Source organism: Penicillium maclennaniae, assembly GCF_028827695.1.
Source record: "Penicillium maclennaniae strain IBT 15551 chromosome Unknown utg000008l:1.0-3552695.0:1.0-3555053.0, whole genome shotgun sequence".
NCBI classification, from domain to species: Eukaryota; Fungi; Ascomycota; class Eurotiomycetes; order Eurotiales; family Aspergillaceae; genus Penicillium; species Penicillium maclennaniae.
Window position 1 is genome coordinate 2711836 of NW_026623220.1, and position 27490 is coordinate 2739325.

At 50.7% G+C, this 27490-nt stretch overlaps 11 protein-coding genes across 11 annotated transcripts; 5 read left to right on the forward strand and 6 right to left on the reverse strand.

Annotated features, from left to right (window-relative positions):
- Window positions 1-448: 448 nt before the first annotated feature.
- Window positions 449-1291, forward strand: N7477_009981 (uncharacterized protein; the record flags this gene model as incomplete). Its single annotated transcript, XM_056971642.1, has 1 exon — window positions 449-1291. The coding sequence occupies one exon, from the start codon at window positions 449-451 to the stop codon at window positions 1289-1291; it is 843 nt and encodes a 280-aa protein (XP_056818621.1).
- A 416-nt stretch (window positions 1292-1707) lies between these two features.
- On the reverse strand, window positions 1708-2057 carry N7477_009982 (uncharacterized protein; the record flags this gene model as incomplete). Its single annotated transcript, XM_056971643.1, has 2 exons — window positions 1708-1889; window positions 1952-2057. The coding sequence occupies 2 exons, from the start codon at window positions 2055-2057 to the stop codon at window positions 1708-1710; spliced, it is 288 nt and encodes a 95-aa protein (XP_056818622.1).
- A 209-nt stretch (window positions 2058-2266) lies between these two features.
- Window positions 2267-4280, forward strand: N7477_009983 (putative AP-3 adaptor complex subunit mu; the record flags this gene model as incomplete). Its single annotated transcript, XM_056971644.1, has 3 exons — window positions 2267-2310; window positions 2390-2779; window positions 2843-4280. 3 exons carry the CDS (start codon window positions 2267-2269, stop codon window positions 4278-4280), a joined length of 1872 nt encoding a protein of 623 aa, XP_056818623.1.
- Window positions 4281-6545: 2265 nt separating this feature from the next.
- Window positions 6546-8603, forward strand: N7477_009984 (S9 family peptidase; the record flags this gene model as incomplete). The annotated part of the gene is made up of 3 exons (XM_056971645.1): window positions 6546-6650; window positions 6699-7447; window positions 7496-8603. 3 exons carry the CDS (start codon window positions 6546-6548, stop codon window positions 8601-8603), a joined length of 1962 nt encoding a protein of 653 aa, XP_056818624.1.
- A 1199-nt stretch (window positions 8604-9802) lies between these two features.
- N7477_009985 (hexadecenal dehydrogenase) lies at window positions 9803-11535 on the reverse strand (the record flags this gene model as incomplete). Its single annotated transcript, XM_056971646.1, has 4 exons — window positions 9803-10185; window positions 10244-11043; window positions 11113-11343; window positions 11393-11535. 4 exons carry the CDS (start codon window positions 11533-11535, stop codon window positions 9803-9805), a joined length of 1557 nt encoding a protein of 518 aa, XP_056818625.1.
- A 707-nt stretch (window positions 11536-12242) lies between these two features.
- Window positions 12243-14045, reverse strand: N7477_009986 (isocitrate lyase 1; the record flags this gene model as incomplete). The annotated part of the gene is made up of 4 exons (XM_056971647.1): window positions 12243-12603; window positions 12673-13568; window positions 13640-13780; window positions 13842-14045. The coding sequence occupies 4 exons, from the start codon at window positions 14043-14045 to the stop codon at window positions 12243-12245; spliced, it is 1602 nt and encodes a 533-aa protein (XP_056818626.1).
- Window positions 14046-16178: 2133 nt separating this feature from the next.
- On the reverse strand, window positions 16179-18586 carry N7477_009987 (alpha,alpha-trehalase; the record flags this gene model as incomplete). Its single annotated transcript, XM_056971648.1, has 6 exons — window positions 16179-16308; window positions 16364-17778; window positions 17834-18106; window positions 18156-18277; window positions 18337-18400; window positions 18464-18586. 6 exons carry the CDS (start codon window positions 18584-18586, stop codon window positions 16179-16181), a joined length of 2127 nt encoding a protein of 708 aa, XP_056818627.1.
- Window positions 18587-19242: 656 nt separating this feature from the next.
- N7477_009988 (short chain dehydrogenase/reductase family) lies at window positions 19243-20198 on the reverse strand (the record flags this gene model as incomplete). The annotated part of the gene is made up of 4 exons (XM_056971649.1): window positions 19243-19462; window positions 19521-19824; window positions 19883-20117; window positions 20169-20198. 4 exons carry the CDS (start codon window positions 20196-20198, stop codon window positions 19243-19245), a joined length of 789 nt encoding a protein of 262 aa, XP_056818628.1.
- A 1368-nt stretch (window positions 20199-21566) lies between these two features.
- N7477_009989 (deubiquitinase OTU2) lies at window positions 21567-22532 on the forward strand (the record flags this gene model as incomplete). Its single annotated transcript, XM_056971650.1, has 1 exon — window positions 21567-22532. The coding sequence occupies one exon, from the start codon at window positions 21567-21569 to the stop codon at window positions 22530-22532; it is 966 nt and encodes a 321-aa protein (XP_056818629.1).
- Window positions 22533-22631: 99 nt separating this feature from the next.
- Window positions 22632-23545, reverse strand: N7477_009990 (putative thiol methyltransferase; the record flags this gene model as incomplete). The annotated part of the gene is made up of 2 exons (XM_056971651.1): window positions 22632-22988; window positions 23060-23545. The coding sequence occupies 2 exons, from the start codon at window positions 23543-23545 to the stop codon at window positions 22632-22634; spliced, it is 843 nt and encodes a 280-aa protein (XP_056818630.1).
- A 1269-nt stretch (window positions 23546-24814) lies between these two features.
- Window positions 24815-26651, forward strand: N7477_009991 (MFS transporter; the record flags this gene model as incomplete). Its single annotated transcript, XM_056971652.1, has 3 exons — window positions 24815-25229; window positions 25289-26298; window positions 26355-26651. 3 exons carry the CDS (start codon window positions 24815-24817, stop codon window positions 26649-26651), a joined length of 1722 nt encoding a protein of 573 aa, XP_056818631.1.
- Between the last annotated feature and the right edge of the window lie 839 nt (window positions 26652-27490).

Below are 27490 nucleotides of genomic sequence, written 5' to 3' on the forward strand. Positions count from 1 at the left end.
AGAAACGCCTCCAGGCGCGAGAAGAACAGTGCAGGCGCGGCCAATGACACGCGCTGATTGGCCATACCAAGCTGACTCAGCCGGTGCCCTTCGGAAAGCGGAGTAAAGGTTGATCCGTCAAAGTGGGGGTCACGTTACCCGGCCAGTGCAAAAAGTGCAGCCGATCATCTGCAGTATCGGCTACTACGCCTCTAGTTCCCCTCCGCCCTAGTGACAACCTACCGTTACAGAGCTAGGGAGCCTTTTCTTTCATTCACAGCATCTTTCACTTGTCTTCGGGAAATTGCAAGGACTATTTCCTGTCTTATTCTTTTCTTTTGTTTGGGTATCACGTGGGACAACATCGCCGTTGACAGTGCGCTGAAGTAACATCTGACCACGCCGTAACAACACCTCCCTCCGGTTATACGAAGACCTCCTCAGGGTTCTCCCGATCCCTCCTAACACTATGGATTCCATGAGATCCTTGAACACTTCGCTGCCGAGCTCGACACCTCGCTCACAGCCGCCCGAGCAACTCCTTCAGTCTTTCAAGGCGGCTGCGCTATCTGTCACCAATCTGTACAAGAATGCTGTCTACGAGCAAGCTCAGGCCCGGCAGGCTGGCTATCAAGAGGCTGTAGAAGACTTGCTCCACTTCCTTGATCGCGAGAACCTTGGTCTCGGTGACGGAGAAGGGTGGAGGGTCCGTCAGTGGGCAACTGAGAAGTGTGATGGAACCGCCCAGGGTAGCGACGACGATGAGCGGGCCGACACCGACACCGGCAAGCTTGACCGAAGTGCGACACCGGCGGCTGGTCGTAAAGAAGCTCCGTCTTCCGAGCCCGCTGCCCGTCAGCAACCTACCTTTGCCCCCGCCTCCGCCCCCTCTGCCCCTCCCATGCCCCGGACAGACACCACCACCCCCACGCCTCTACCTCAACCTCAAGAGACTTCGCCCGCATCACCACCGACCGTTTTCACATTCACGGCCGGTCCAACATTCCCTCAATGCCAAGACCTCGAAATGGACATGCAATCATCTGACAACCCTACCCCTCCTTCTTCGCAAGACGGTGCACCAGTCAGCGTCTCCATGATGCCTCGCAACCCTCGCCATCAAAACCGCCACAACAACCTTTCGCGACCAATTCCCCGCCCGTTTCCCCGAGAGTCTCCTGCCAATATTGGGTCCAAGAGGAAATTTAATGTCCCTGACTTCTTTGACTTATCCGGGGACATGTTTGGGGAGGCAAACGAGGTCGCTTCACCTAGCACGACTCTTCCCAGACTTACGAAGTCGACGAAATGACGAATCTTCTATTCTGATTGTCACCCAGCAGTTGGGAGGGACTCGGGCTGCTTTTTTCGGGTGCATTATGGGTTGGGGGACACTTGCATATGGTTTGCTGCATGACCTCACTGGTCTCTTTTTCTCTGCTTCTTCTCTTTCATGAATTTCTTTGGTCTGTTCGTTTACCCCTTCCCATGCCTCTTTATACCTTTTTCAATACAGCATATAGAGAGAGGCTTTTGTGGTGGAAATACCCGGTTTGGCAGCTATCATCATGATTACTGCTCCTGATAGTATGAATCAATATATTACAACCACCTCAAAATATCTTTCAAGGTAGATTAGAAAGCGCTTCCTATCGTACAGTTGCCGTCCCAACAATCCTTGTGATTGTTGCATAGTTCCAGATTCCAGATGGATGTCCATGCGTCTTATCAATTGAATGCTCGGTAGACACCCATGGCAATGAGTGTTCCAGCGATGGCGGAAACTCCGAGCTGGCGCGAGCCCATCTTGTATTTTGATGTGCTTTGCATAATGCTCTTCTCTTGTTTGCGAAGGTTGGTCATGCCGCTGTGGTAGCTGTAGATACCGGCACCGATGAATGCAGCAGAGCCTGCATCATATATCAGCAAATTATGTTTTTTAAGTCAGAATTTGTCAGACTAGACCACCTACCGGTCACCCTGCAGGCCATGCAGTCGTCCCATTTGTCCTCGGCCAGTGCTAGTTTGGCATCTTTTGGCTGGAGTTCCCAGCCACGGTTATTGGATGAAGACGCCATGTCGAATGTGAATTTGCTATCCAAGCTTTCCGGGAGAATATGAAGCAAAAGAAGTTCTTCAATTACTGATTTGGTTGCAAGTTGCGGAGGGCATCGCGGAGAATCACGCGCAGCCAAGAATCAATCTAAGGCGGACATTGATGGCAGAATGACCAGCTTCATCACGAGCTATACAACTCCGACACTTCCTGTCTCAGACAACAGCCACCATGAGCGGAGAGATTGATGCCGTCTACATTTATGACGAGCTCAAGTAAGTATCTCTTGAAAACGGCAGTAAATCGTACTGACAGCTTGATCTAGTGCCCCTCTCGTCGAACATGTATACCGAGCCCGCCCGCCCTCGGCGGCCGCGATCCTACCCCTCTACCTTGCCCATGCCGCCCTCGCCCCTCCTTGCTGTACATTCCCAACGCCTCACCACCGGTGACAGTGTTTTCGATTGTTCAATCGAACCTGCTCTTCCTTGCCGTGTCTGAGGTGGACACGGAGCCGCTCTTAGCCTTGGAATTCCTGCATCGAGTAGTCGACGTATTGGAGGAGTTTGTGGGCGCGCCGCTGCTTGCGAGCAAGATTCAGGCCAACTATGAGGTGGTTGCGCAGCTGCTCCATGAGATGTGCGATGGGGGAATAGTATCCAATACGGAGCTCAATGCTTTGCAAGAGGTTGTTGAGGTGCCCGGGTGGATGGGTAAGCTTCTCAGCGGGATAAGTATGCCTGGGTAAGAGATCTTGGCAAGAACTGGACGAGGTTTTCTATTTCTGACACTTGAATCTTGACTCAGGACATCAACACCGACATCAGGACCTACAAACCCTCTGAAAAAAACACTCGCCGCTGCTAGCGCTGCCCAAGGACCCGCGATACCATGGCGACGGTCAGGAGTACGACACACATCAAATGAGCTATACGTTGACATTATTGAATCTCTCTCCGTGACTATGGCCCCATCTGGGCGATTACTCTCTGCAATGGCATCTGGAACTATTGCATTCACTGCAAAGATATCCGGTGTTCCTGACATGCTCCTATCATTATCAGCGCCCGGAGGTCAGCAATCGCTTGCTCGGAAGATCGAATTGCCGGTTTTTCACCCGTCTGTCAGACTTGCTCGCTGGCGAGAAAAGCCCGGGGAGCTTAGCTTCATACCTCCTGACGGTCGATTCATTCTGGCTGGTTATGAGGTTGATCTTCTTCCGATAGACCCTGATCTAGACGAGCCACCGAGTCACATGGAGAAGCTGTTTTTGCCTGCCATTGTAGACATTCGCAAATCACTTGGGCCATCCGGCTCAGATTTTGAGGTCAGGTTGACTTTGAATACCAACTTCCCGGGTAATTCCTCGAAGCCAACGGTCCCACGGAACGGATCAGGCTCATCAACACCATCCTTTTTAAGCGGTGGAATCAGCAACTCAAGTGGACCTGTCCTGGAAGAAGTAGTTGTCAGCGTGCCGATTTCCCAATCCGTCCGGCACATTACAGACATGCAAGCTAGTCGTGGTGATGCCCAGTACTCTCGCAGCACGGGTCTACTCGAATGGCGGGTCCCCACGACCCGTGAAGCTGGAAGCGTTTCAGGCACTGCGACTCTTCGATGTTCGGTTGCAGGCTATCCAACGGGTGATGAGGAACATGATGACAGCCTCGAGGACGACGAAGAGGCCAATGCAAACCTTCTTCAAGGCTATTACGAAACCCCTACATCTTACAGCGATCCGTCCGCAGGCACCACCAGAAAGCACCGCGACCCCTCCAAGAAGAAGAAAAAGAGGAGGAAGGACAAGGAAAAGGGATCTAAGAAATCATCTCGATCTGCCGCTCTCCTTGAAGAAACAGTCGAAGGCGAAACTGAAAGCCCCGGTGAAGGAACTTCAGACGCACTAGATAAAGCCAAAACCCCATCTCCGAACCATTCCAAACCTCAAACGCCTACTCCTCCTTCACAACCTCTACAGCCATCTCAACTTCCCACGTTCTTCACACCTTCAACCACATCTCGCCCTGGGCCGCGCAGAACCAAAGCTCAAATCAATTCTAGCCTTATGCCCAACTCTGCCTCTGTCTCCTTCTCTGTCCGAGGATGGCTTCCATCTGGTATCAAGGTGGAAAGCCTGAACATTGATCAGCGCCGGAGTCGAGGGCTAGGTGACAGTGTCAAGCCGTACAAGGGAGTAAAATATCTCTGCGTCAGTCGGCGTGGTGTCGAGCGACGCTGTTGAGAGGGAACATTTTAATCTGTATAAACTTGCCTTCTGGTGGCTCATCTCATGTATTGGTGGAAACATGATCTAGAAAACGCAATGTGGGAAGATGATTTAACGTGATACCATTGAAATCAAATCTGAGTTTATATGCTCTTGGCGGGTCATAGCCTACCCGGTGCCTACAGTCACTCTCATCCATTAGATAGTTCAAAGCCTTGACAGCTCTCCCTGTGTGTGAGCGTGGCCAAATTACTTGGGTTGGCTTTTACAGAAAGGAAAAATTGGTGATTCGAGCAGATGCATCTCGTCCCGGGTCTTCGACGTCGACGTCGTGCTTGGGTAGCTAGATCTCCTATACTTTGACCAATTCTTTGATGCTCAATGATCAAACTCCAGTGAGGCTGGTTCAATGGCCATTTGGCCCTCTGGTGAAGAACAAGGGACATCTACACTCCATACAACTCATGAGGGTGCTGGCAGTCATACCACCTGCTCCATCTGTCTGCCAAGGTTGTCCAGCTTGTCGTCAACATGGCTGTGTTTTTGATCGAGTCCTTTGACAATGTCTAGTGTCGATATAGCGTGCATTGCCAGATCAGTTGCTATCGCTTTCATTGAAGCCATTCATTTCTCATTGTCGATCTGCATCGCGCTATGTTTATTGGCATCAGTCGTGTGCATGAAATAGAGAAATGATTCAAATGTGTTCAAACCGACATTTCCAGCAGACTCAGGAGCCAAGTTGAGGTTAACATTCAACCTATCTATTGTGTTCACGAAGCTCACCAGTTCGTCGAGCCGAAAAGGATAAAGCGCTCTGTCGAGGCCTCTTCTGCCTCTCCAGACCGCAGTCCTTAGCCAGCCCATTCTTCTAACTTCTATCACCCGAGCCAAAGTGTGACAGTGCTATCATTCGTGCCAAGCTCTCCCCAGTCTGAGGCTTGTGAGCATCATGCCCCCCCACGCAGTCCGCGAGATATGCCCTCCGTCCAAGCGGCAGAAGACCAACTATATTCCCTATTCGACGTATCAGTCGATCGAAAACACGGACAGAGATTTTGATCGCCGTCCTGAGTCTGGGATAGGCGAATGAAAGTACCGCCTGATTCCTAGTATGTTCCCCAAACCGAGAGACATAGGAGCGCGTTGTTAATAAGAGAACAGAAACGAACTCGACCGAATGGGGCGCTGGCCAACATGCCTCCGACTGGGCTAGGTTGCTTAGCGAGACAAGTGAGTACAACGAGCGTCTACTCGCACATGCATTTGGAAGCTTTCAGGCTTTCTCCAGCATTTTCACCAACCGAATGTTGACTTTGACCGCATTACTCAACTAAATAGCCAGCTTGGCCTTGTCGACTATAGACGGGTCGAACGCAGTTGCATCTGAAAGAAGGCAATATGATGCTCTTAACACATCTTTAAGGTCGTTGGCTTTGCCCGCAACATCGTCGGTCTCTTGCTGGACTTGACCTGTGAACAATGGGTGATCAGACCTTGACAAACCGTCCGTGCGAGAGACAGGACTCCGATAGCACCGCTAGTGAAAAGAAAGGATCCTTCATGCTTTGTTCTACGTTGATAATATATGAATCCTCCAATGAGGGTCAGTCCGGCAATGTTGAACAAAAAATACTTTCGGAGGCTGAGCGGGGGGCTCATCGTGTACGCGCCCTGCAAGCGTCGCACAAGTCCGTTCAACTGAGCCTCTCTCGTAATAAATGGGTATTTGCATCTGTTCCTCTACTATTTCATTTTGCCCTAGGAGAATTCTTCTTACTGAAGGTGAAAGAAAAGAGTAGTCGACCGTTTCACAAATGGCGACATCGCACAGCTAGAGTAGTCCACCCATGGGCAAAGTATGTTTTCTTAAGTACGACTGGATCGAAATAATATTTTTCAAGTTTACTGGTCTTTTCTCGGCATTTCTTTTGTGCACAATATCTGGGCATGTTATATGAACTGGCCATTACCATGTGGAAGCTCAACAAAGCACAATAGTTCTCGAGATCAGCATACCGCGATAGTCTTTCTCTTTGATTCGGGGAAATCAATCCAGAGAGCGCTAACCTTTTTAGCTCACCGCATATTAATCCCAGCATCACCGTTAACGTGATGAATGTATTGCCATGAAGAAGTCATCACACAGAATAACCCGGAACGGTTCACATTTCTCTAGATCTAGCAAGATCGCCTTTCAGCTCTGTCCCCATTCCCGTCAGCCACGTTTCGCCTCTTTCCTCTCATATTTACCTTTATCACGCTCTTCTGTAGCCAAAGATGAGCCCCCAGCCCCAAGTTGCGCCATATGGCACCTGGAGCAGCCCGATATCAGTTGATCTGGTCTCAGGAAGTATAGTGTCATTCTCCGAGCTCCACGTCAGCGTAAGTCAACTTGGCACCACAATAAGCAGATGTAGCTGACATGGAAAGCCGAAAACGGGTGCAATCTACCTCGTGGAAGGCAGACCAGCTGAGAAAGGAAGGTGCGTCATCGTAGAACAACGGGGCACGGAATCAACCGATATCTTGCCATCAGAGTATAGTGCTCAAAGCAAAGTGCACGAATACGGTGGTGGTGCCTGTACTTTCAGCCCAGATGGAAGTCTGATCTTCACAGACGCCAACACGAGTGGTGTCTTCCGTCTCAAAGCAGCGGATGATGTTCAGCGGATTATCACCGCTTCGGAACAGTTGCGATACGCGGATTTCGACGTTCATCCTCTTCGGACAAACTTGATCCTTGCTGTTCAGGAAGATCATTCCGGAAGCAGTGTCGTGAATACTACTGCACTCATTAATTCGGACGATAAGAGTGTGACGAGTGTCTGCCAAGGAGCGGATTTCTATTCGGCACCGAGGTTCAATCATGACGGGACGAAAATCTGCTGGATCCAGTGGAATCATCCTGATATGCCGTGGACTGGAAGCGAACTTTACATTGCAGATTGGAATGCTGTAGGTCTAATGAATGCGAAGCACATTGCCGGTAAAGCTGCTGTGGAAGGTGTTGGGCAACCCAAATGGCACGAAGATGGGACATTGTTCTTCACCAGTGACCGTACTGGGTTTGCCCAACTGTATCGTTTAAATCCTTCATCTTTGGAGGTCCTGCCACTTGTTCTACCGGGATGGGAAGAAGCAGAAATTGCTTGCAAACGAGTATTTTCAGCACTTGGAAAGTGGGTATCCGACTTTGGACTGAAGGCATCACGCTAATTGTTGAACAGCAACTCATACATAATCTTGACGCCTACTCAGCTTGTAGTCACTTCCACAAAGCTCGCCACGGATACACTACTACTTGTAGATCTTCAAACTTCCAAAGCGCTGGAGTTATCGCTCGGTCTCGTGGATATTCCCCTGAACTCGATTCGTAAGATCTCAAACACCAAGTTTGTCGTGTTGGGGAGTACAGTGACATCTCCGTCAGCGCTGTACCTCGTTGACATATCGAAACCATCCGAAAAGGTGCTTCTCAAATCTTCCACCACTATCCCATTGTCACCCTCGACATACTCTATTGCCAAACTCATTACATTCCCGCGAACACAGGGAAAAGAAACAGGCGGCGTTGCCCATGCAATTTTCAACCCGCCCCATAACCCATCTTACATACCGATGCCCGAAACCAAGCCCCCAGTCATAGTCTCCATTCACGGCGGGCCAACGGGCCACGATGCGCCAGGCTTAGATCTCGGAACCCAATACTGGACGTCCCGAGGCTACGCTTATGTCCATGTCAATTATGTTGGTAGCACTGGATATGGACGCAAATACCGGGAAGCCCTCAATTATTATTGGGGTATCAAAGACATAGATGATGCCGCTTCCTGTGTTGCCTATCTTGCGGAACAGGGTCTTGTTGATCCTACCAAGGCTGGCATCGTGGGAGGCAGCGCAGGTGGGTATACCGTTCTTCAATCACTGATTAATTTTCCAACCCTGTGGGCTGGAGGAAATAGCAAGTTTGGGGTCGGAAATCTAAAGTCTATGGTGATGACGACCCACAAGTTTGAATCGCATTATCTTTTTGCTCTCCTCTTCCCAGAGAATACGCCCGAGGAAGAGAAAGAGAAGATTTATCAGGAGAGAAGTCCTGCCTTTCATGTGGAGAAAATTGAAAGTCCGTTGCTGATATTGCAGGGAGATGAGGATAAAGTGGTGCCTCTCGATCAAGCTGAAGAGATGACCCGAGTCTTGAAACAGGGCGGGAAAGATGTGAAGCTTGTTGTATTTCAAGGAGAGGGACATGGGCTCCGGATGCAGGAGAATGTGAAGACTGCCATTTTGGAGGAGGAGAAGTTGTGGCGGAGGACTTTGCTTGCGATGGAGTGAAGTTCTTAGACTGAATAGTGGTTCACTCTTCTGACACGTAACTAGTAGTCTCTTTTCTACCCTGAGTTTGCTAGCACGACTATCGTTGCGCCCACAACAAGAGCCTGAAACTGAACAATTCAATGCGAGGTACATCCAGGAAAGCCAGAGGCTCTATAAAGTGTTGACACGCCTTGCGTGATAGTAATCAAAGAGTAGTTGATCAGCAATGAAAGGAGCAGCACATGAACCTTGTATGACATGTTCGTGTAGACTACACGAGTTGACATCTAGTACCGTCCCACATAAAATGTACTTGATTTACTCCCGTAAAGTAGCCTGACTTTACGAGGCCAGACCTCTATCTGGGCCAAGTTTATCTCATGAACATCCTGAACAGGCCTACAAACTTTGATCCTCCATCTCAGCCTTTCTCCGAAAACGAACGTTTAGCTCTCGAGAAGGTGTCTTCGGATATACGGGAACAGATAGCCATGAGCCAATCTAGACCCACTTAAGGGTATTTCTTAGGCTCGGCTGATAAAATTAATACTTCCTAATCGAGAAGACAAGCAAAGATGAGCATAATATTTTACTCGAAAAGGACTTATCCACCCAAAAGAACTACCGAGTTTCCACCGAACGTCCCAAAATAAACGAGGATCGACAAAGGTTAGATCAAATTCGGCCACGCTATTTCCATATCAAGACATTAAAAGACCACTGGTCTCCGTCAGAGTTTTGAGGCGCGGCGCTGAAGCACCTGCATCACGACGTAGGCAACTACAGAAACCATGTTAGACGAGTTCATCACTGGGTTTTCTGTGACCCGCATTGACAAATAACACAATATGACAAAAAGAAGGTGAATCCATTATGTTTTAGGGTATGCGTTTAACGTGTATGAAACTTTCTGGGTAGCCAGTTTGGGAAAGTGGAGATGACATTTGTGCAAGGAAATGGGGAATGAAGGTGGGGAACGTGTCCACAATATGACAGCGTGAAGCGGGACTGCTTTAAATGGGTATACAGATGGGGGTATCAACAGTCTTCATGACGGTATGTGCACTCGGAACGTGTCGTGGAAAGTTGCTGGAGGGTCTGGCCCAAGGCTTATTTATCCTCTTCGTCTGGAGATGATAGGCCTTGGTGAGAAGGTTGCATGAAAAACCAGAGCAAGAAACACATAAGACAGAGATAGGGTAGATCATGACAACAACTCAAGGGAGAGGCTGGTACTCACTGGCAGCAACGACGGAAGCACGGCCAACGCCGGCCTTAGCACTTCCTCCACCCAGAGTCAACATGTATCGCAACCAGCCGAAGGTGACCTGGTTACCACTACGGTCAAAGTCAGGGGCCAGCGCGGTGGCAGCCTTCCACGTAGCCAGCTTGCCGGCGTAAGGCGGGTAACGGATAGACAGGATAGACTCCAACCAGCCAGGGCTGGTGGTGATAGGGCGACGGTGTACCCAGACGTCGAAGCTGGAGCGGCCACGGTAGGCGCCGTAGCCACTCTCGCCGACACCACCAAAGGGCAGAGTTGGGATGTGAAGGGCGGCATCATTACAGGCAACACCACCGGAGCGGGTGCTAGAGATAACTAGAGAATTGTCAGGTCTGCAATATAGAGGGGAAAGACTCAGAAACAGGATGCCTACTCTTCGCAACATCGGCCTTGTTGCCGAATGGGTAGAGACCCAGCGGGGTGGCCTGAACGCCGTTGGCCAGGCTGATGGCCTCATCAAGGTTCTCGACGGGCAGAATTGGAATGAAGGGACCGAAACTCTCCTGGGTGCACATGGAGTCATCAACAGAGTCCACCAGGACAACAGTAGGCTCAATGAAGAGCTCCTTCTCATCCATGGTGCCACCCATCATGATCTTGCCTTTCGTATTATCGAGCATAGACTTGAGGCGTTGGAAGTGAGTCGCATTGACGATGCGCGAGTAGTCAGGCGAAACCTTGGCGCCTTGGGGATAGAACTCCTTGTAGGCCTTCTTGAACTCCTCCACAACATCGGTCACAAGCGGCTTGTCAACGAGCAGGTAGTTCTGCGAAGTGCAGAGCTGACCAGCATTCAGGAGTTTGGCCCAGAGCATACGGCGGGCGACCAGTCTAGGGTCAGCATTTTTGGTGACAATGGCCGGGTTGATACCACCCAGCTCGAGCACGACTGGGGTCAAATGGGGCGCTGCGGCCTTGGCGATAATTCGGCCCACGTTGGCACCACCAGTGAAGAAGATCTTGTCCCATCGTTCAGCAAGCAGGGCCTGCGTCTCAGCAACACCTCCCTGAATGACGTGGTAGCACGAGGGATCGAGACTAGCCTCACAGATCTTCTGCATCACGGCAGCGCTGCGGGGAGCATTTTCAGACGGCTTGATGACGACAGTATTACCAGCGGCAATGGCGCCCACAACAGGACCCAGGGTTAACTGGAAGGGGAAGTTGAAAGCACTAGAATGAGCAGATGATCAGCTTCCAGCTCCTCTTGTCTCCAACCGACCAAGCTAGGGAGAGACGTACCCGATGACCAACACACAACCCAAGGGGTCTTTTCTGATCGTAGGGTTCATAAACTTGAAGGCCAAATCCATATCCTCCGCCTTCTCATCCTTGACCCATTTGTGGAGGTTGCGAGTGGTGAAAACGACATCGTTGAGCAGCCAACCGCTCTCGGCGACCTCGACCTCGAAGCGCGGCTTATTCAGATCCAAAGCGCAAGCTTCGGCGATCTCTTCCTCATGATCCTTGATGCTATAGAGCTGTCAGCCGGTGTCTTCGGAAGCCAATGGAGGCCACTCACGCCCAGTAGAATTTTCGAAGCTGCACGAGGCGGAACTCGACATCGCGCGTGCGGTGCTCCAGGAACGCCTTGCGCGCAGTGGAGATGCGCTCGGGGATCTCCTCGAGGGAGGTGTATTGCAGTTCAGGAACCTGGACACCCATGTTGACGGTGAATGAAGAAAATGTGAATCCTTACGTCAGAAAAAAAGGAGGGCGACTGGGAGGGGTGACATTTAAGAACTCAGAAAACCAGCGGCTTCTCCGCATCCACATGCGCCGCTCGGTCCTTTCAATCTCTCCGAGTCGTCGATCATTCCCCTCGCGATTGCATCTGGCCGTGCGAACCACCTGGGTCTAGTACGAACTACCTATTAGCCATGTGGAGTTTCATATAATTATTTGAACGTAGTTCACCATCTCGGTCGATGCAATCCCTTCAAAATTAATTCTGCAAACCGCGAGGCCCAGCGCCCGCTCGGCGCTGTTAGTCCGCCAACTTCCCACTTTAAGCACCCCTGAGCTCTGCCGCGGCTTCACAGGAGACCCACGCACACCACTGGCCGGTCCGGGCCCTCCATATCAGGGATAGCTCCGCGACGTGAAGAAAAACGTGGCAGGGGTGTTGCCTGTTACAGCCTAGATGGATCTTTACAACTCCTTGGGACTCCTATCCTTCCATGCGACAGAATTTTCCAGAAAAAGAATATACATTTTCATTCAAGCATCAGATTACTCGTACTTATGCACTGATTTTCAACATGCAATGACAAGTCAAGCCATCCTACGGGACAATCTCGACGGGAATCAACTCATAGACCAACAAATGAAAAGAAATCAAAACGCCGTGATACCAATATACAGGACACCATTCAAGGCTTGAACTGGTCCTCCGTGACACCCTTACCCATAGCGGCCGTGCTACTGACGCCACCGGAGACCATCTTCAAGAGATTGTCCACGTAGTTAGCACCGCTCCACTTCTGGTGGGTGACCACGTCCACTCCTAGCTCCATCTCGGGTTCCTGGACAAGTTCGCCGTAGGCGCGCATGCCATGCTTCGCATACGCCTTGGCGAACTGGTGAGAGATGAGCGCCGTTGTGTGCAGACCCGCCAGGGTGATGAACTGCCAGGAGTAGCCAAGTTCGCCCAGACGCTTAATGTAAGTTTCTTGTTCGTCGCGCGGCATAGCCTTCTTCCAGTTGAACGAAGGCGACAGGTTATAGGCGAGCCTAGTAAATTGTTAATTTCATGAGATCGGGATTTGACTCTTTTCTTTTTTCATCTCGGGCGCGACTTACTTCTGCTCGGGCCACACGGCGTGCACACCGTCGGCAAACTCCTTAGCCTGGTTATAGTCGGGCAGCTTGCTCTCCATCCAGATGAGATCCGCAAAAGGTGCGTATGCGATGGCGCGGTTGACGGCGCACTGAGTACCACCCCGGTAACGGTAGAAGCCCTCACGGGTACGGGGCGAATCCCAGTTCCAGAAAATGTCAACACCAGTGATGCCCTTGGCAATGGCGCGAGCTTCGCTGTTGCTCTTGCCCTTGGAGGACTTGAGGAACTGTTGGATCAAGCCATTTTTATCGGCGTGGGTACCAGCATTGATGGTATCAATAACGGCTTCGCTGAAGAGCTTGAGACCGGCCTGGGCGGTCCACTGGTCCTCAATGGCCTGCAGCTCAGCGCCATTCTTGCCAGCCTGCTCAGCGGCAACCATCAGATCGTTCAAGGGCTGGAGGCTGGGGTTGGTGGAACCGACAATGAAGGCATGGTCGCGGTGGTCAATCGTGGAAGTGATGAGGGTAGCGGCCTCCGAGTCGGTACGGGCAATGGCCAGGAGATCAGTGCCCATGATATCGGCCTGGGCACGGATGGCAACCAGACGGTTAATGTGCTCGCTGATGGGAACCAGCACCTTACCGGCCATATGACCGCACTTCTTGGTACCAGGAGCCTGGTCCTCAATGTGAATACCAGCCGCACCGCGCTCAACAAAGAGCTTGGTCAGCTTCATGACGGCGGTCAAACCACCGTGACCAGTGTCAGCATCAGCAATGATGGGACGCAGGTAGTCGACGTTGGCGACATTACCACGCTTATCCTTAGGGGTGGTCACACGCTCCTCACGCTGTTTGCGGTCATGGAAAAGCTGTGCCATGAACAGCTGGTTGACCTTGCGAGGAACAGTGTCCTAAATTTGCATTAGTATGCCATTTCGACCCAAATTGCCTGGAATGTTTCAACCTACCATGGGTAATCTGCGAGATCGGGAGAAGGCTCGTCCGTGGACGAGGCAGTTGAAGAGCTCTGCCATCCAGAGACGTAGATAGTGTCAAGGAACTTGCACATTTGTGTAATCATGGTTGGCTCGAGGCAGCCGTAGGTGAAGCTCGCTTGCTTTGTCTATCAACGCGAATGTTCCAGTTAGCACTGATTCTACTCATATTGCGCCGAGATTTCGTACCTTGAAGTTGTTCTCCACAATATTCCAGAGCTTCTTAGCCTGGACAGCGGACGGGTAGTCGATCTTCAGGTTGCCACGCTTCGCGACAATCTGTTCAGCTGTGAAAGGACGCTTGGTATATCTCCAGCGCGAGTCCTTCCACCAGTCTTTGACAGCCTGAACCTCCTCCGCGAACTGGCGGTCTTCATCTTCGAATTGACCCATGGTGACTAATAGGATAGAAATAATGTTGACGAGGTGCAAACAGTGTATATATATTCAAGTTGCGATAGTCCACGGCTCTTGTAAACCAAGACAAGGACGAGAGTATACAGACAAGGGAAAAGAGGAGGAGAGAGACAGCGAACACAAGATAAAATCAAAACCGATCACAAGCCAGCTGGAAACCCGGGGTACTTATTTACTTTGCGAATGCGTCACAGCAACCCAGTGTTCGGTAAACGCTCGGCTCACCGGGACAGATAGAATCCAATCCCAGGCAGCCTAGGCATTTTCCCGTACTGAAACCAGCTATTCGACCAATGTTCAGGCTTCGGAGGTCCGAAGGGCGGAGGCGGGTGCGATTCTTCGGGAGAGAGGATCCAGACTCTAAGATCCTCGGTCTAATGGACGATTAGGCTCGGCGCTTCGCCACGACTGCTTGCTACACACCGTTGACTCACAACTCTGTGAAGAAAATTTGTGAATCGGTAATTCATCAGTAATATCCTAGAATCTATCTCCATGTCCATGAAAACAAAATTTTAATTTTAATGATCACCTGGAAGAAACGCGAAAGCGTTGGGACGCCATGGACCCAGATGACGTCGTCGAACATGTGCGTTTCGACATGACAATACCTGCAACTTTCACGTGCGCCAACGATCACAGGCTTTAAGGACAGGACTAGGACTGTTCACGATCTGTGTAGAGCTTTCTAGCCAATGAAGCGAATGATTTCAACTTCCGCTATCGGCATTCGTCCTTTTTCAGCATTCACTTGCATCCACAGCACCACAACAATCAGCTGCTAAAATGCAGATTGCTGCCTGAGTCATCAATACAGTTGTGTAATCCCCCGGTATTTGATGCATCTCCACTGAGCATTTGAGCCGGAGTGTGAATACGCAACAGCATGAGACAGTCTAGCTACTCAGTAGCAGCTAGCAAACGGGGTCTAGAGGAGCGTAGGGTTGAGTACGTACAGCCATCTCATCGTCTATATAAAACTTCTCTCTATGCCGGACAAATGCATCGTGTCGATCAATACAAACGCCATTGACTCGATTATGTGCCTCAATACTCGAACAAATTGGAAGAGCACGAATTCATACCGGAGGAAACGACGCTTCTAGTGACCAGCCCAATACCCTTGCCCAACATTGTACACTCCACCCGACGATCAACGACCACTGAAATGACTCACGCTAACTGATTCCGTTGGACCTCGGCTCATCCAGAGCTTACCTACACTTCCTCAAGACGCTTCAACGTCCACCTAACAGCAACAAAGAGGACTTGTTGAAGCACCCGTTCAGATAGTCTGGTACTCATCATCTGACCTCCGTAGTTGGCGAAGTCAACTTCTATAACCTGATCTACACAACCAACCCCCATACGGCACCCAAACCCCAACCCTGAAGCACCAGCTCTATTTGTAACAACCAAGTTAAGCTCCCTCGCAGCGCGAGATGATAAAAGAGCAACGTGCAACTGAACGAGTCTGTATCACCAGACTGTACACCCAAGCTCCAGCCACGAGAACAGCCTCGGGAAAACCAGGGTCCGCCGCGCATGCACCCATGTAATTGTCGAACCTGGAGCACACTCGGTGCATCTCAGCTGCGGAGGGCCCGATGGCGTCGTTTGAATTTCGAGATTCCTGATCTTCTTTTTCGGACGTTACCCCGGGAGGCCCTGCGACTTGCCGATGGCTGCCGGGTTATTTTCGCATGGTGGTGCCTGGCGGTGAATTTGCCTTGATGTGGAGTTGCGGGGATATTGCGGCCTCGAACGGAGGTGGGCTAAGGTAGAGGTGGGTTTCTTTACTCCAAACTAGAGAAGGCTGGGTATATACAAAGATGGGGTGAAAACAGGTTCCGAGTCTTTCCCCAGTTCTAAATAGGCGGCGAGATATCATCCTGCGTTGGAACAGCCTCCTAATGGATTTATAACGCAGGTTTCAGTGAATATTCAAATGTTTGTCACATCTTTGTTTGAATTAAATGCAAAGCCAAGCCAAGCCAATCAATTTTCTTTGTACTCATCTCTAGATGCGACTTTTCTGTCGATTCAACGATTTACCCCAAGTTTCCACTCCACGCATGCAAATTCAGCCATGAGGTATGAAACCTTCAATCAGTAAGCATCCTGAGCCAAGACTGCCTTTTTATAAGTCTCATAAGGCGTGATAGTTCCCAAAGAGCGTCTCATGTGCGCGTTGAGAATCTCCAATCCGTAGACATAGCTAGCATTGACCCAGCCGAATCTGTGAAACCAGCATTAATATAAAACATCAGAGCGAGAGAGGCTATGCAACTTACCCTTCACGTGGCGCACCCTTGAAATTGGTTCCTTGGTTGCCGTACTCGGCATCGACCCGGTGGGGATCAATGGGCCGAGTCACATCATACTTCTCCACGACCACACCATTAAAGTCGACAAACGCCTTTGTGATCATGTACAGCCACTTGTACGCAAGTCGCTCTGCTTCTTCCTGGTATCCGTATCGCATCAAGCCTGTCCACGCGAGCATCTGCTGTGGCGCCCAGCCGTAGGGATAATCCCATTGGCGGTTCGGACGTTCCAAGCCGACTGGTCCGCGGGACTCCTCCGTACCTGAAACCAGACCACCGAAAGCCTCCAGCCGAGGCAGGGCCTTCGACACCAGTGCAGCAGCCTGGGCAGGTGTAGCGAGACCAGCCCACATGGACCAGAAAGTAGTCGCAGTCTCATAGTCCGTTTGTTCTTGCTTGACAGTATCGTAGTCGAAGTACATGCCCTTCTCCTCGTTCCAGAGATACTTGTCCATAGCCTGCTTGCGCTTGCGCGCACGGCGGTCCCAGGTAGCGGAGGACTCGAATTCAGTATCTTTCGACATGGGTGTGCGGAACTCAGCAGGGATGGAAAGCTTGTCTTTGAAGTGGATGCGGATGATGCGGGCAATGTCCACCTCGTACTTGTACAGCAAAGAGTTGAGGTCAATTGTCGCCAGGTTGCCGCACACGCGCTCAAGACGGTAACTTGTGTCATGACCGGACTCACGCACGGCACGATCGTGCAGGAAGTACTCGTCCAGCTCCTCTTCGACAACTTCGCGAGAGTTGTAAGCTTTGACAAACTGCTCGAAACTCATACCGTGCTTCTCCGCATACGGCATAAGAATGTGAGTGAAATGGCTTGGCTCAGTTTCAGGTGGCACACCCCATCCCTCAGGGCGGTATCTGGAAAGACCAGTAATGAGATCAAGACGGGGTTCACATGCCCAGACACTGTAGTACTCCTTGATAGCAGCGAGAACGGCATTTCGGAGGAACTCCTTGGAATCGGGCTCATTCTTGATGCGCTCATAGACCCGCAAGGCCATGTCGGTCAAGAACGGAGGCTGGGAGCGTGTGAGGTAGTAGCTTCGATTGGCGTTGAGGATCTTTCCGTAGTGCTTGATGCTGAAGCAGAAGTTCACAACCATGCCCTTGGCAAGGTCAACGCGGTCGCTGACGATCAGGCCGAGAGACTCCATGTAGCTATCCCATCCGTACAATTCATTGAATCGACCACCAGGTACCACGAATGGAACACCCCTGAGATCTTCTTTGCCAGTCTTTTCATCAATTACTTTCTCCATTGCTAGCGCCAGTAAGCCTGGCTTCTCACCAAGCTTCGTGACAACATAATCAGGAGTTATTTTTTCTTCGAGCATGAGCACTTCCAAACGCAATTCGGGGTGAGCCTTCGCAATCTGGGTGTAGTATTCAAATTGTTCCGGCGCACCAGGTGGGATGTAAATCCGGGACGAGGTCGTCGGTCCAATCTTTCGGATCTTTGCCCGCCACTTCGATATTTGAACCATCAATGCGTCTGGTAAGTGCCACCCAAAACGACTTTTTGATCAAACGAGAGAGTCGCGCCACTGGGTTTTCGCTGAGTCGAGCCTCGTCGAGAACGATTTCTTTGCGGCCGTAGTCTTTGGCGATTGTAAGCTCCTGTAGGAGATTGGAGAGCATGTAGGTACCGCGGATATCCACACGCCGGATGCCGGAGGAAGCGGCTGTTCCAATCGAGAGAGTCTGGAATCATCAGCATTTTTCCATACTTGATCTCAAGAACGCAGCATACCTTTGGGCCAAGATCTTCAATCGTAATCTGCATGTTTTGATCCGTATCTTCTTGCTTCAGGAGGGATTCGAGGGTTTCGTCGACCTTGATGAGGAATTTGCGGGGTTGTCCGGAGGACTCATCTGGACATCGTTATCAGCATTCACTGCGATGCGGATACGGGGGAGTTAGCTAGACGAACCGTGGCTACCACGTCTAGACGGCAAACTGATATCTTCACGGCTGTGATAGTCCTTATTGACGCTCTGTCAACGGGTAATATTAGCGATGACTCGCGGGGTAACCATAAGAGCAGGGTGGCTGCTTACCACTGAGAAAGCACGGCGCCGATCTCTGGCTCTGGACAGCGAATCTTCGTTGCCATAGTAGACATCGGGGTGGGAAAACGGATCGAGGGAGGGCACCCGCTGGCGGTTTTCCGGTGAGCTCATTGTCTCTTAGGTTTTGAAAGATCGCGATCCGTATGTCGATTGTGCGTCACGCAAGGCCTGTTCACACCGACTCCCAGGTTATCCGGGAACAACTGCAGGGCGGGATGAATATAAGTAGAGGCGGTGAATGTTCTGCAGGCGATCTCGAGTGGATCGGTGAGCAGGGGGGAAGCTTGTTGATGAGATGACACTGTCTCGGCTTCAATCAAGCGATTCTGATCGATCTATGGTGAGGATGAGAATGTGGGATGTGTAGGAAGGTGGGATGGTTGAAAGATCTTCCAAAATGACGCTATGTGGACAATGATGTCGCCGCTCCACACTGTTGCCTCCTGATAAGAAAATGATAACACAACCCGGTTTCTTTGTTGTCCGCGTTAACCACGTTAATCGCTACAGTGGGATGTTTTGCTTCTCTGGGGTGAACGTGGTCTAGAAATTAATCTGGTGGGGGAAAAAGCAAAGAGGGCTTTTTTAGGACCGAAATAGCGGTGATGACCAGCCTTGGGTTGGCATGTCGGTTTCCCCGGGGTTTCGCCCGCCGTCCGCATTACGTTCTGGAATGTAGTTGCTCGACTCTTCAATTAAACATGGAAAGACGTTTCCGCTCAATGTCTTATTTACATCGGAAAGATTGACCCATAAGTGAGTCATATCTAAAGCTTGGCCGAGATGGCACTGCCACCGTCTACCGTGATGGTGGCGCCGTTCACAAATGCGCCTGCCCGGCTGCTCAGGAACAAGCAAGCACCAGCCACGTCTTGGGGCGTTCCAATGCGGCCCAGAGGGACGCCAGCCTTGATGGCCTCACCAAATGACTTGAGGGTGGCGGCCATCATCTTACTCTTGAAGGGGCCACAGGCCAGGGTGTTGGAGCTGCCATACATATTAGACTTTGGTAGACGACCGATATGAGGCGAATATAGACACTCACGTAATGTTTCGCTTGCCCAGGTGGTTTGCCAGGGTACGGCTAAGGTGGTGTAAACCGGCCTTGCTGGAACTATACGCGAATGTCTCGAGGGAGGGCACCCGAAGGCCATCGATGCTGCCAATGTTGATGATGCGCGCAGGGTCGTTAGGAGCAGATGCCTTTTCTAGCAAAGGAGTCACCAGCTGTGTGAGATCGAAGACGCGGTGCAGGTTGAGGGTAAGAACGCGGGTAAAGGCTTCGCTAGGGTACTCGTCGTAGGGGGCGCCCCAGTTCGAACCGGAGTTGTTGACAAGGACATGAAGCTCTGTTGAACCATCAGGGTTAACAATGTCATTTTCTAGACGCTTATAGGGTTGACTGACTGCTTTCGCGCTTGCCCAGATCCTCTGCCAGCTTCTTCACATCGTCATACTTGTAGAAGTCGGCAGGAATGGCGTGGGCCTTGCCCTTGCCAAGAGCATTGAGCTCGTTGACAGCTTTATCGCAAGCCTTTGCATCGCGAGATGAGATATAGACCGTGGCACCATTGGTAACATAACCCTCTGAGATCATGCGACCGATACCTTTGGCTCCGCCGGTGACCAGCACCACTTTGCCCTGAAATACAGTGAGTAGAGCGACCAACAACAAATAGACAGACGATCTCACCTTAACATCGAACAAACTTTGGGAATCCATGATTGACAAGAATGAAGTATAGGTTAATCTTTAGATGCGTGGACCCATAGTTTTGATCTCACCCTCGAAGCTCCCCGTTGCACTGCATACCCGAAGACCGAGCAGACAAGCCGAGGCTCTCGGTGCCACGGTTTCTCCGAAGAGGACGCTGTGCCCAAACAGGCTGTATTGCCGCGAGAATTTCATGGACCTAAGGGCGATGTTCTATTGCTGAATCGGTGATATTCTTTCTATAGCGGCCATGGCCTTTTGTTGTCGATCTTGGACTGATAAACTTGTCTTCATGATGGACCCACGCTTGGAAAATGCTGCAGCTGATTGTGACTAAGGAACATAATAGACACAAACATTCCACGTTTCAAGGACGACTATTTCCTTAGCATCGTGCTACATTGAGCCCCTTCAATGTTCCATTTTCGTCGTAGCCAACTATTCTATCCGGCAAGACTGACAATGGTATTCTTATCCTTGTGGCTTCGTGAGTAAACCAAAGACCTCCAATAGTCTGACCCAAGCCTCATTCCTCTCATAACGCTTCTATCCCTCGCAAGTGCGCGCATACCCGAGCGCACAGGCTTCGTCAGCCAGCTTGCCTCTCTTGATTTTTTTTATTGAATGTAGGGGCGGCTATTTATGTGCGCAGGAGCTCGAATTCTTCCATCGCGATTGGTCTTGCCTTCCGTGCTGTCTCCAGGTCTGGCTTTATTCAACTGCAAGCAGGGCTGTCTTACGAATCTTAAATTGATGGCCGCCATTGAGTAATGTTGAACTAGTGGGCATGTAAAGGTCCGTGCAATTCGCAAATGCACATCATTACAGGCTGAGTTTGGGGCTAGCACCTGTCTTCATTTTGTTGGCGCTTTATCATGAGGCTATGCGTTTCTCTCGTGGGGACAAAAAATGCACTTAAACTACTCGACCATCTGAGGCGAATTTATTAAACTCAAGCTGCTGACCAGTGATGACAGAAGCGCTTGTCGGTGGGTCGAACTATGAACCAATTTGAAGAAGGACGCATTGAAGAGTGGACATTGAAATGTTAGGGTATGACTCGACTTACAATCTGCTGCTTTGCAGCTATGTTCAATAGACTTTTGAGACTACACCTTTAATTCTGAGTCTATACCTGGTTGTCACCCTTACTGTGCCTACACAGGTACCATTGGCCAAGACTATTCGGTGATTAAGTTTTCCCGAAGCGGACTACGCTAATCCTATCTGGGCTCGCATTTAGGGCACCTCCGTCAGGGTTTCGCGGGGCGACTTTGAGATGCGGCCTTGTTCATTACATGACTAGCGACTTTCTTTTGTTCCTTGGATTTTGCATATTGATACCCAGTTCTAGACCGATTTGTTTTTGTCTTTATAATGGACGAACTCTTGGCAAAGCACCGCAAGGAGCAAAAGGACCTCCAAGGGCGAATCACCCAGAAGAAAAAGTCCGCCACCAAGAAAACCCGCAAGGGCGTCAACGATGAGTGCGAACGAATGCAACGGGATCTCACTGAGAAACAACAAGCCGAAATTGCACAGCTGAACGGGGACCCGGCCGAAACCACCGAAGCTCTTGACGACCTGACCTTGGAAAGCGAGGCACCGACAAATGGAGAATCGAACGAAGACAACACAACACAACCTCAAACCGAGCCTACCCCGATCGCCAACGAAGAAGAACCTGCGGCTCGCTTTAAGAAGCCTAACCGCCAAAAGGCTCGTCTTGCCCGCCGTGCTGCCGAACAAGCTGCCCAGGCCGAGGCCGCTGCAGAAGAAGCCGCCACTCAAACCAACTACCGAGGCAATGAGCAGGAAGTTATGGATGCTGTGTTTAAGAAATTGGGCTTGACGGAAGTCGAGGTCACTCCAGACGGCCACTGTCTGTATTCTGCCGTTGCCAAACAGCTTGATGACTCAGGAGTCGGCTTGCGGCCGGACCCAAGCCGAATTATCCTGCAGCCAACGACACAATCCCGCATTGATACTGTCGTATCACCGCAGCACGATGGCTACCGAGCTGTTCGCGCTGTCGCGGCCGACTTCATTACTGACCACAAGGAAGAATTCGAGGCGTTCATGGAAGAGCCCGTGGACGTCTATACTCGGAAGATCAAGCTGACGGCTGAGTGGGGTGGTCAGCTGGAGCTGCAGGCTATTGCACGGGCATATGGAGTCGATATCAATGTCGTACAAAAGGATGGGAGATTGGAGAAGATTGAATGCGGTGATATGGACAGCTTTGATGACGAGGAAAAGCGCAGGCGCATGATATGGCTGGCATATTACCGACACTCCTACGGGCTCGGGGAGCACTACAACGCTCTTTTCAAAAAAGCCTAGACAATTAAAATAATGATACCCAGAGGCACTTTTGTTTGAGGGATGCTTGATCAAGACCGGGGCAGATCAACGATATCTTGGCCTTTTCATCTTGTTCACCTAGTTACGTCGACGCCAAATAGAGACTCTGTCATGAATCACTCCATTCTCGCCTTGACCCATTTCGTGCGTTCGCTCGGGTGTCCAGTATGCTACCCTTTCTAGGCCGTTTTTGCTCGGTCCTCTCAGAGGTTCATGCTTGACAATACCCCCCTTGTAAGAAATCTCCTCCCCTGGATGACTCAAATGCTCCATATATGCCTCTGAGGAGGAAGAATAAGGAGGTCCTGGAGCCAGGGGGTCTTTATGACGGGGAAACTCGAGACAAATCAAGTTGCCCGACGGAGACGGAGCCAGCAATTGAGTGTGTCGAAGCGCCCACTTAGGGCGAAGTGCCGGGTCCAGAGCACAGAAGAACTATACACACGTTAGAAGGGGAATGCCACACACATGTCGCGATGAGTAACATGAAAGACGAGTCAAGATACCGTATAGTCATAGATGATATCAAAATCATTCAAGGAAACCCCCATAGTTTGAAGCCAGGCATCATCGAAGAAATCTCCCTGCACAAACGTAGCTTTTCCACGCCCGACCGTCTCATCCCGCACAGAGTACAAGCTATGGTCCGCTGCTGCTTCTTTCTTACACTCCTCAACAGCAGTGGCACTGTACTCCAGACCGTAGGCATCATAGCCAAAGCTAGCGAGCAAGAGTACATCGACTCCTCTGCCACAGCCGGGCACCAGGGCCTTCCGTCTGCGCGACTGGCCATGTTTATCGGTGATGATAGGTCCGCCGATAGTACCTCGCTGCTGGACTAGCAGATCTTGCAAGGCGGGGTTGGGAAACCCTTTGTCCCAGGGCAATTTGCCGCCTTTATCCCAGAGTGAGGCCCAGCCGTCAACGTAGTTGGCGCCCTGGTACTGAGCCAGGGTGCCCTGGACGTCTTTGATGTCGACGTTATTTGTCATTTTGAATATACAAATTGAACCTTGCAAAGTTCAAGAACGCAATGATGTTAGTGTTTGACCTGGTTGTCCATAAGAATTAGATGGAATACGATGACGATCTCGTTTACTGCGCCGATGATGGAGATTATTAATCAACCCCTTCCCTTGCGTGACCCCTCAACAACGTCGAGAGCTCGAGCTCGAATTGTTTTTTTGATGCCCAGTAACATTACGCTAGGTGGAAAATCTACTATACACTGTCAGATGGCATTGTGATCCTCGCTGTTGATCTCTATTCATGGGCAGCACGTAGCGTCTCCCGGAGCCAGAGTCATGGCCAGTTTCCGAAAACGGAAGTCCCCAGTAGGCCGTAAAAGCACAGTGAATTGCGAGAACAACAAAATCTCCTGGTCAAAATGAAGCCAGAATGAATCAACTCTGACAGATGGCCTTCATAATCGAGCTGGTCAAATTCTGGGGTGATCTCCAGGCGGGACTAACCGCCCAGGTCCTTTGCCCGGAAGACCGGCACGCACACTCTCCACGATGACTGGTCCCCAGACGTGAATCGCGGATCTCGAGCCTTGGGTCTGAAGGCATCTCTAAGTTGCCGACCCCTCACATCGGATTAATATCCATGCTTGAAATTGGAGATGCTGTTATCTTTCGGTACCCATCGGTGCTTCTCGGCCTTCCGCGTGCAGACATTCTTCGTGCCCAAGTGGCCAAGTGGATCCTGGATGACCTCGATTCTATTCAAACGGCGACTTCCCCCTGAGGCTCCTCAAATTTCCTTCTGGATGAAGCAAGTGTCAAAAGGTGCTGATTCCGAACCGCGGAATTGTGACGCGGTAAGAGGAGTGAACTGCCTGGGAATCGTTCCTGCTTTCCACGGACTCGCAACGCTATAGTCGGCGATTATCAGGTTCACGCCTTCCTCGTTCGGCTTTGAACATTCTCAACTCTGCCGTCGCTCTCTTCTTCTCGCATCTGAGCTCTGAGCGTCGCGGAATATTTCTCACGTTCCTCTTATCGCGTTTCATCTCTTCCGGATTCTATATTAGCCTTATAGAGCCTGTTCGTTGGCAGTTGGCAGATGAACGATCTGGGTCGCCGATCATCCAGGCTGTGGTGTTTCATATCGTTACATCGTTGATCTTCAGGTGTTATCGCTTGTCTGTCTCATGTCGAGCAAGGTTCTTTTGTCCCTCTTGAGTCCCGATTTGTTGAACCTCAGGACTTCTCCACTGGACCATTCACCACTCCACGTCGACGGCAAAACGAATCAATATGTCTAGTGATTCCGGGAAAGACGCCGTCGAGACAAGAGCTTTGCCTCCATCAAGTTCAGGTAGCGATGAACCTTCAGCAGTCTTGGCCAGCCAGGAAGTCGGACTAGGACCGTTGGAAGATTATCACTCGCGGTCGCATGCCTCTAGTATCTCCCATCATGACGAAGAGAACAAGGATCGCTATGACGAAGAGAAAAACGATCCTGCACCTGAACCATTACATCGCGCATCCACTGAGCTTGGTCCTGCTGTCACAGTCCCGCGGCTGAAGCGCAGAGGATTGCTCGGTCAATTTGCTCTGGTAGCTGAGATTGAGAACCCGAAGACTTATCCACGAAGAACAAAGTGGTTCATTACTTTCATTGTCGCTGTAGCAGGAGCTGCTGCGCCGTTGGGAAGCTCTATCTTCTTTCGTAAGTTGTGCTGTTTTTATCAATTGTTGTCCTGTTCAGATCTAATGAATTTCTTCAAGCCTCGCTCTCCCAGGTAGCCAGGGAGCTGGACACGACTGCCACCATCACTAATTTGTCAATTGCTCTATACATGCTGAGTATGGCGATTTTCCCTCTCTGGTGGTCCTCATTCAGCGAGCGACTGGGACGACGCACCATCTATATAACCTCTTTCGCTCTCTTCGTGCTCTTCAATTGCCTATGTGCCATCTCCAACTCGATTGCCATGTTGATCGTCATGCGAATGCTTAGCGGCGGTGCTTCAGCCTCGGTTCAAGCTGTTGGCGCCGGAACCATCGCGGACCTCTGGGAGGTTCGGGAAAGAGGGCGTGCAATGGGCATCTTCTATCTTGGTCCGCTGTGTGGACCCTTGCTGGCGCCCATTGTTGGTGGTGTCCTGGCCCAGCGATGGGGATGGCGCAGTACCATGTGGTTCGCTGCGGCCTATGGTGCTGTAACCCTCATCTTTGTTTTGGTCTGTCTACCAGAAACTTTGGTTCTGCAGAAGCCTGTTGTTTCCCCGCTCTATGAAGATGAAGAAGTCCCTGGGTCTCGACCTCTGAGTCGAGTGTCGACGCAACAGATAGCGAGAGCCACGGCAAGATGGCTCAAGAAGCTCAAGGTAATATTCATTGACCCTCTGAGGATTATTCTTTACCTGCAGTACATTCCGGTTCTTCTGTCGGTGTACTACGCTAGTATTGCCTTCGGATCACTTTATGTGTTGAATGTCAGCGTTCAAGACACTTTTGGAAAAGCACCCTACAACTTCTCGACCATCATCATCGGTCTGCTCTATTTACCTAACTCACTGGGTTACTTTGCTTCCAGTCTTGTCGGTGGGCGATGGATGGATAGCATCATGCAGCGCGAGGCGCGGAAGGCTAAACGATATGATGAAAAAGGGAGACTGGTCTTCCGTCCCGAGGACCGTATGCGAGAGAACGCTTGGCTGGGTGCTATTCTTTACCCAGTTGCTCTCATCTGGTATGGATGGACCGCCGAAAAGGGCGTGTACTGGCTAGTACCAGTAAGTCGATTTGCTCCGCACTTGTCAATATCAGACGACTAACCAATGACCTCAAGATGATCGCCAACTTCTTCTTTGGTGTCGGTTCAATGCTCATCTTCAGCATGGTTACTACCATGCTTACTGAATTCGTGCCTAAAAAGTCTTCAGAGGCTGTTGCCCTAAATAATTTCGTTCGAAACATTTTCTCCTGCGTGGGATCTCTTGTCACGACCCCCATCATCAGTGCCATCGGTAACGGCTGGCTCTTCACCATACTTGGCTTGGTTGCTCTAGCCAGTAGCTCAGTCATCGTGTTCATGAGGTTGTTCGGACCTCGCTGGCGTGTGAAAATGGATGCACGCATGCGTTAAATTGCACTAAACTCGCGTGTTGGTAGTTACATCTCATACCTAGCGTTCCTGTATCTTTCACGCTTCCAAGAAGCTGTCCATCTGGCCCGATACAATAGGTTACCCTCGCGTTTGTTTTGCGCGCAGGTGCCTTGATGATGCCCGATATCCTCTTACCGCTTTATGACTATCGTGTCGAGCGCATTATCTCTGATACCCCCGTATGAGATGATGTCTTGGTATTATTATGACCCCTTAAATGAATAAAGTACCTGATTCATCTATTCCCAACAATTCTCGTGCTTCAAACTAGAAAACGGCAAGGTATGCACAGACATTCTAGAAACTTCAGCGTGAATACGATCAACGCACCCTGATCACACCCAAATGACCCAATGCACCACAACGCCAGCACAAAACAAGTCAACCCCACCCGACGCACGAAACCAGTCCGGCAAATATGCTTCTCTTCTCTAGACGGGATCAAACCCACAGGATCAGAATCTAGCATTTAAGTGACGCACTGTCAGCAAGATGAGGCATCCAATCAGGCTACTCTCACCCCACGACATAACCCTGAGAAATAATCTCCCGAGAAGAGTCAAGTCCGGACTGAGCGGGTAAAGTTCATCCTTCGTCTGATCGTTACATCGTACTCGGAGGTGCTGGGACCCTAGATGGATTCGTCATTTTGTGTTGGCTGCAGGCGCTAGTGGAGTGATTAGCTACAAAGAGGGGAGAAGGGTTGTGCTTGGGACTGCTGCATATTTATGTATGATTAACTGGTCAGGGATCATCGGGTAGTTCGGAGGGCTGGTTGGGAGAGATTGAGATTGTGATTTGGAGTGGCAGGTTAAAGG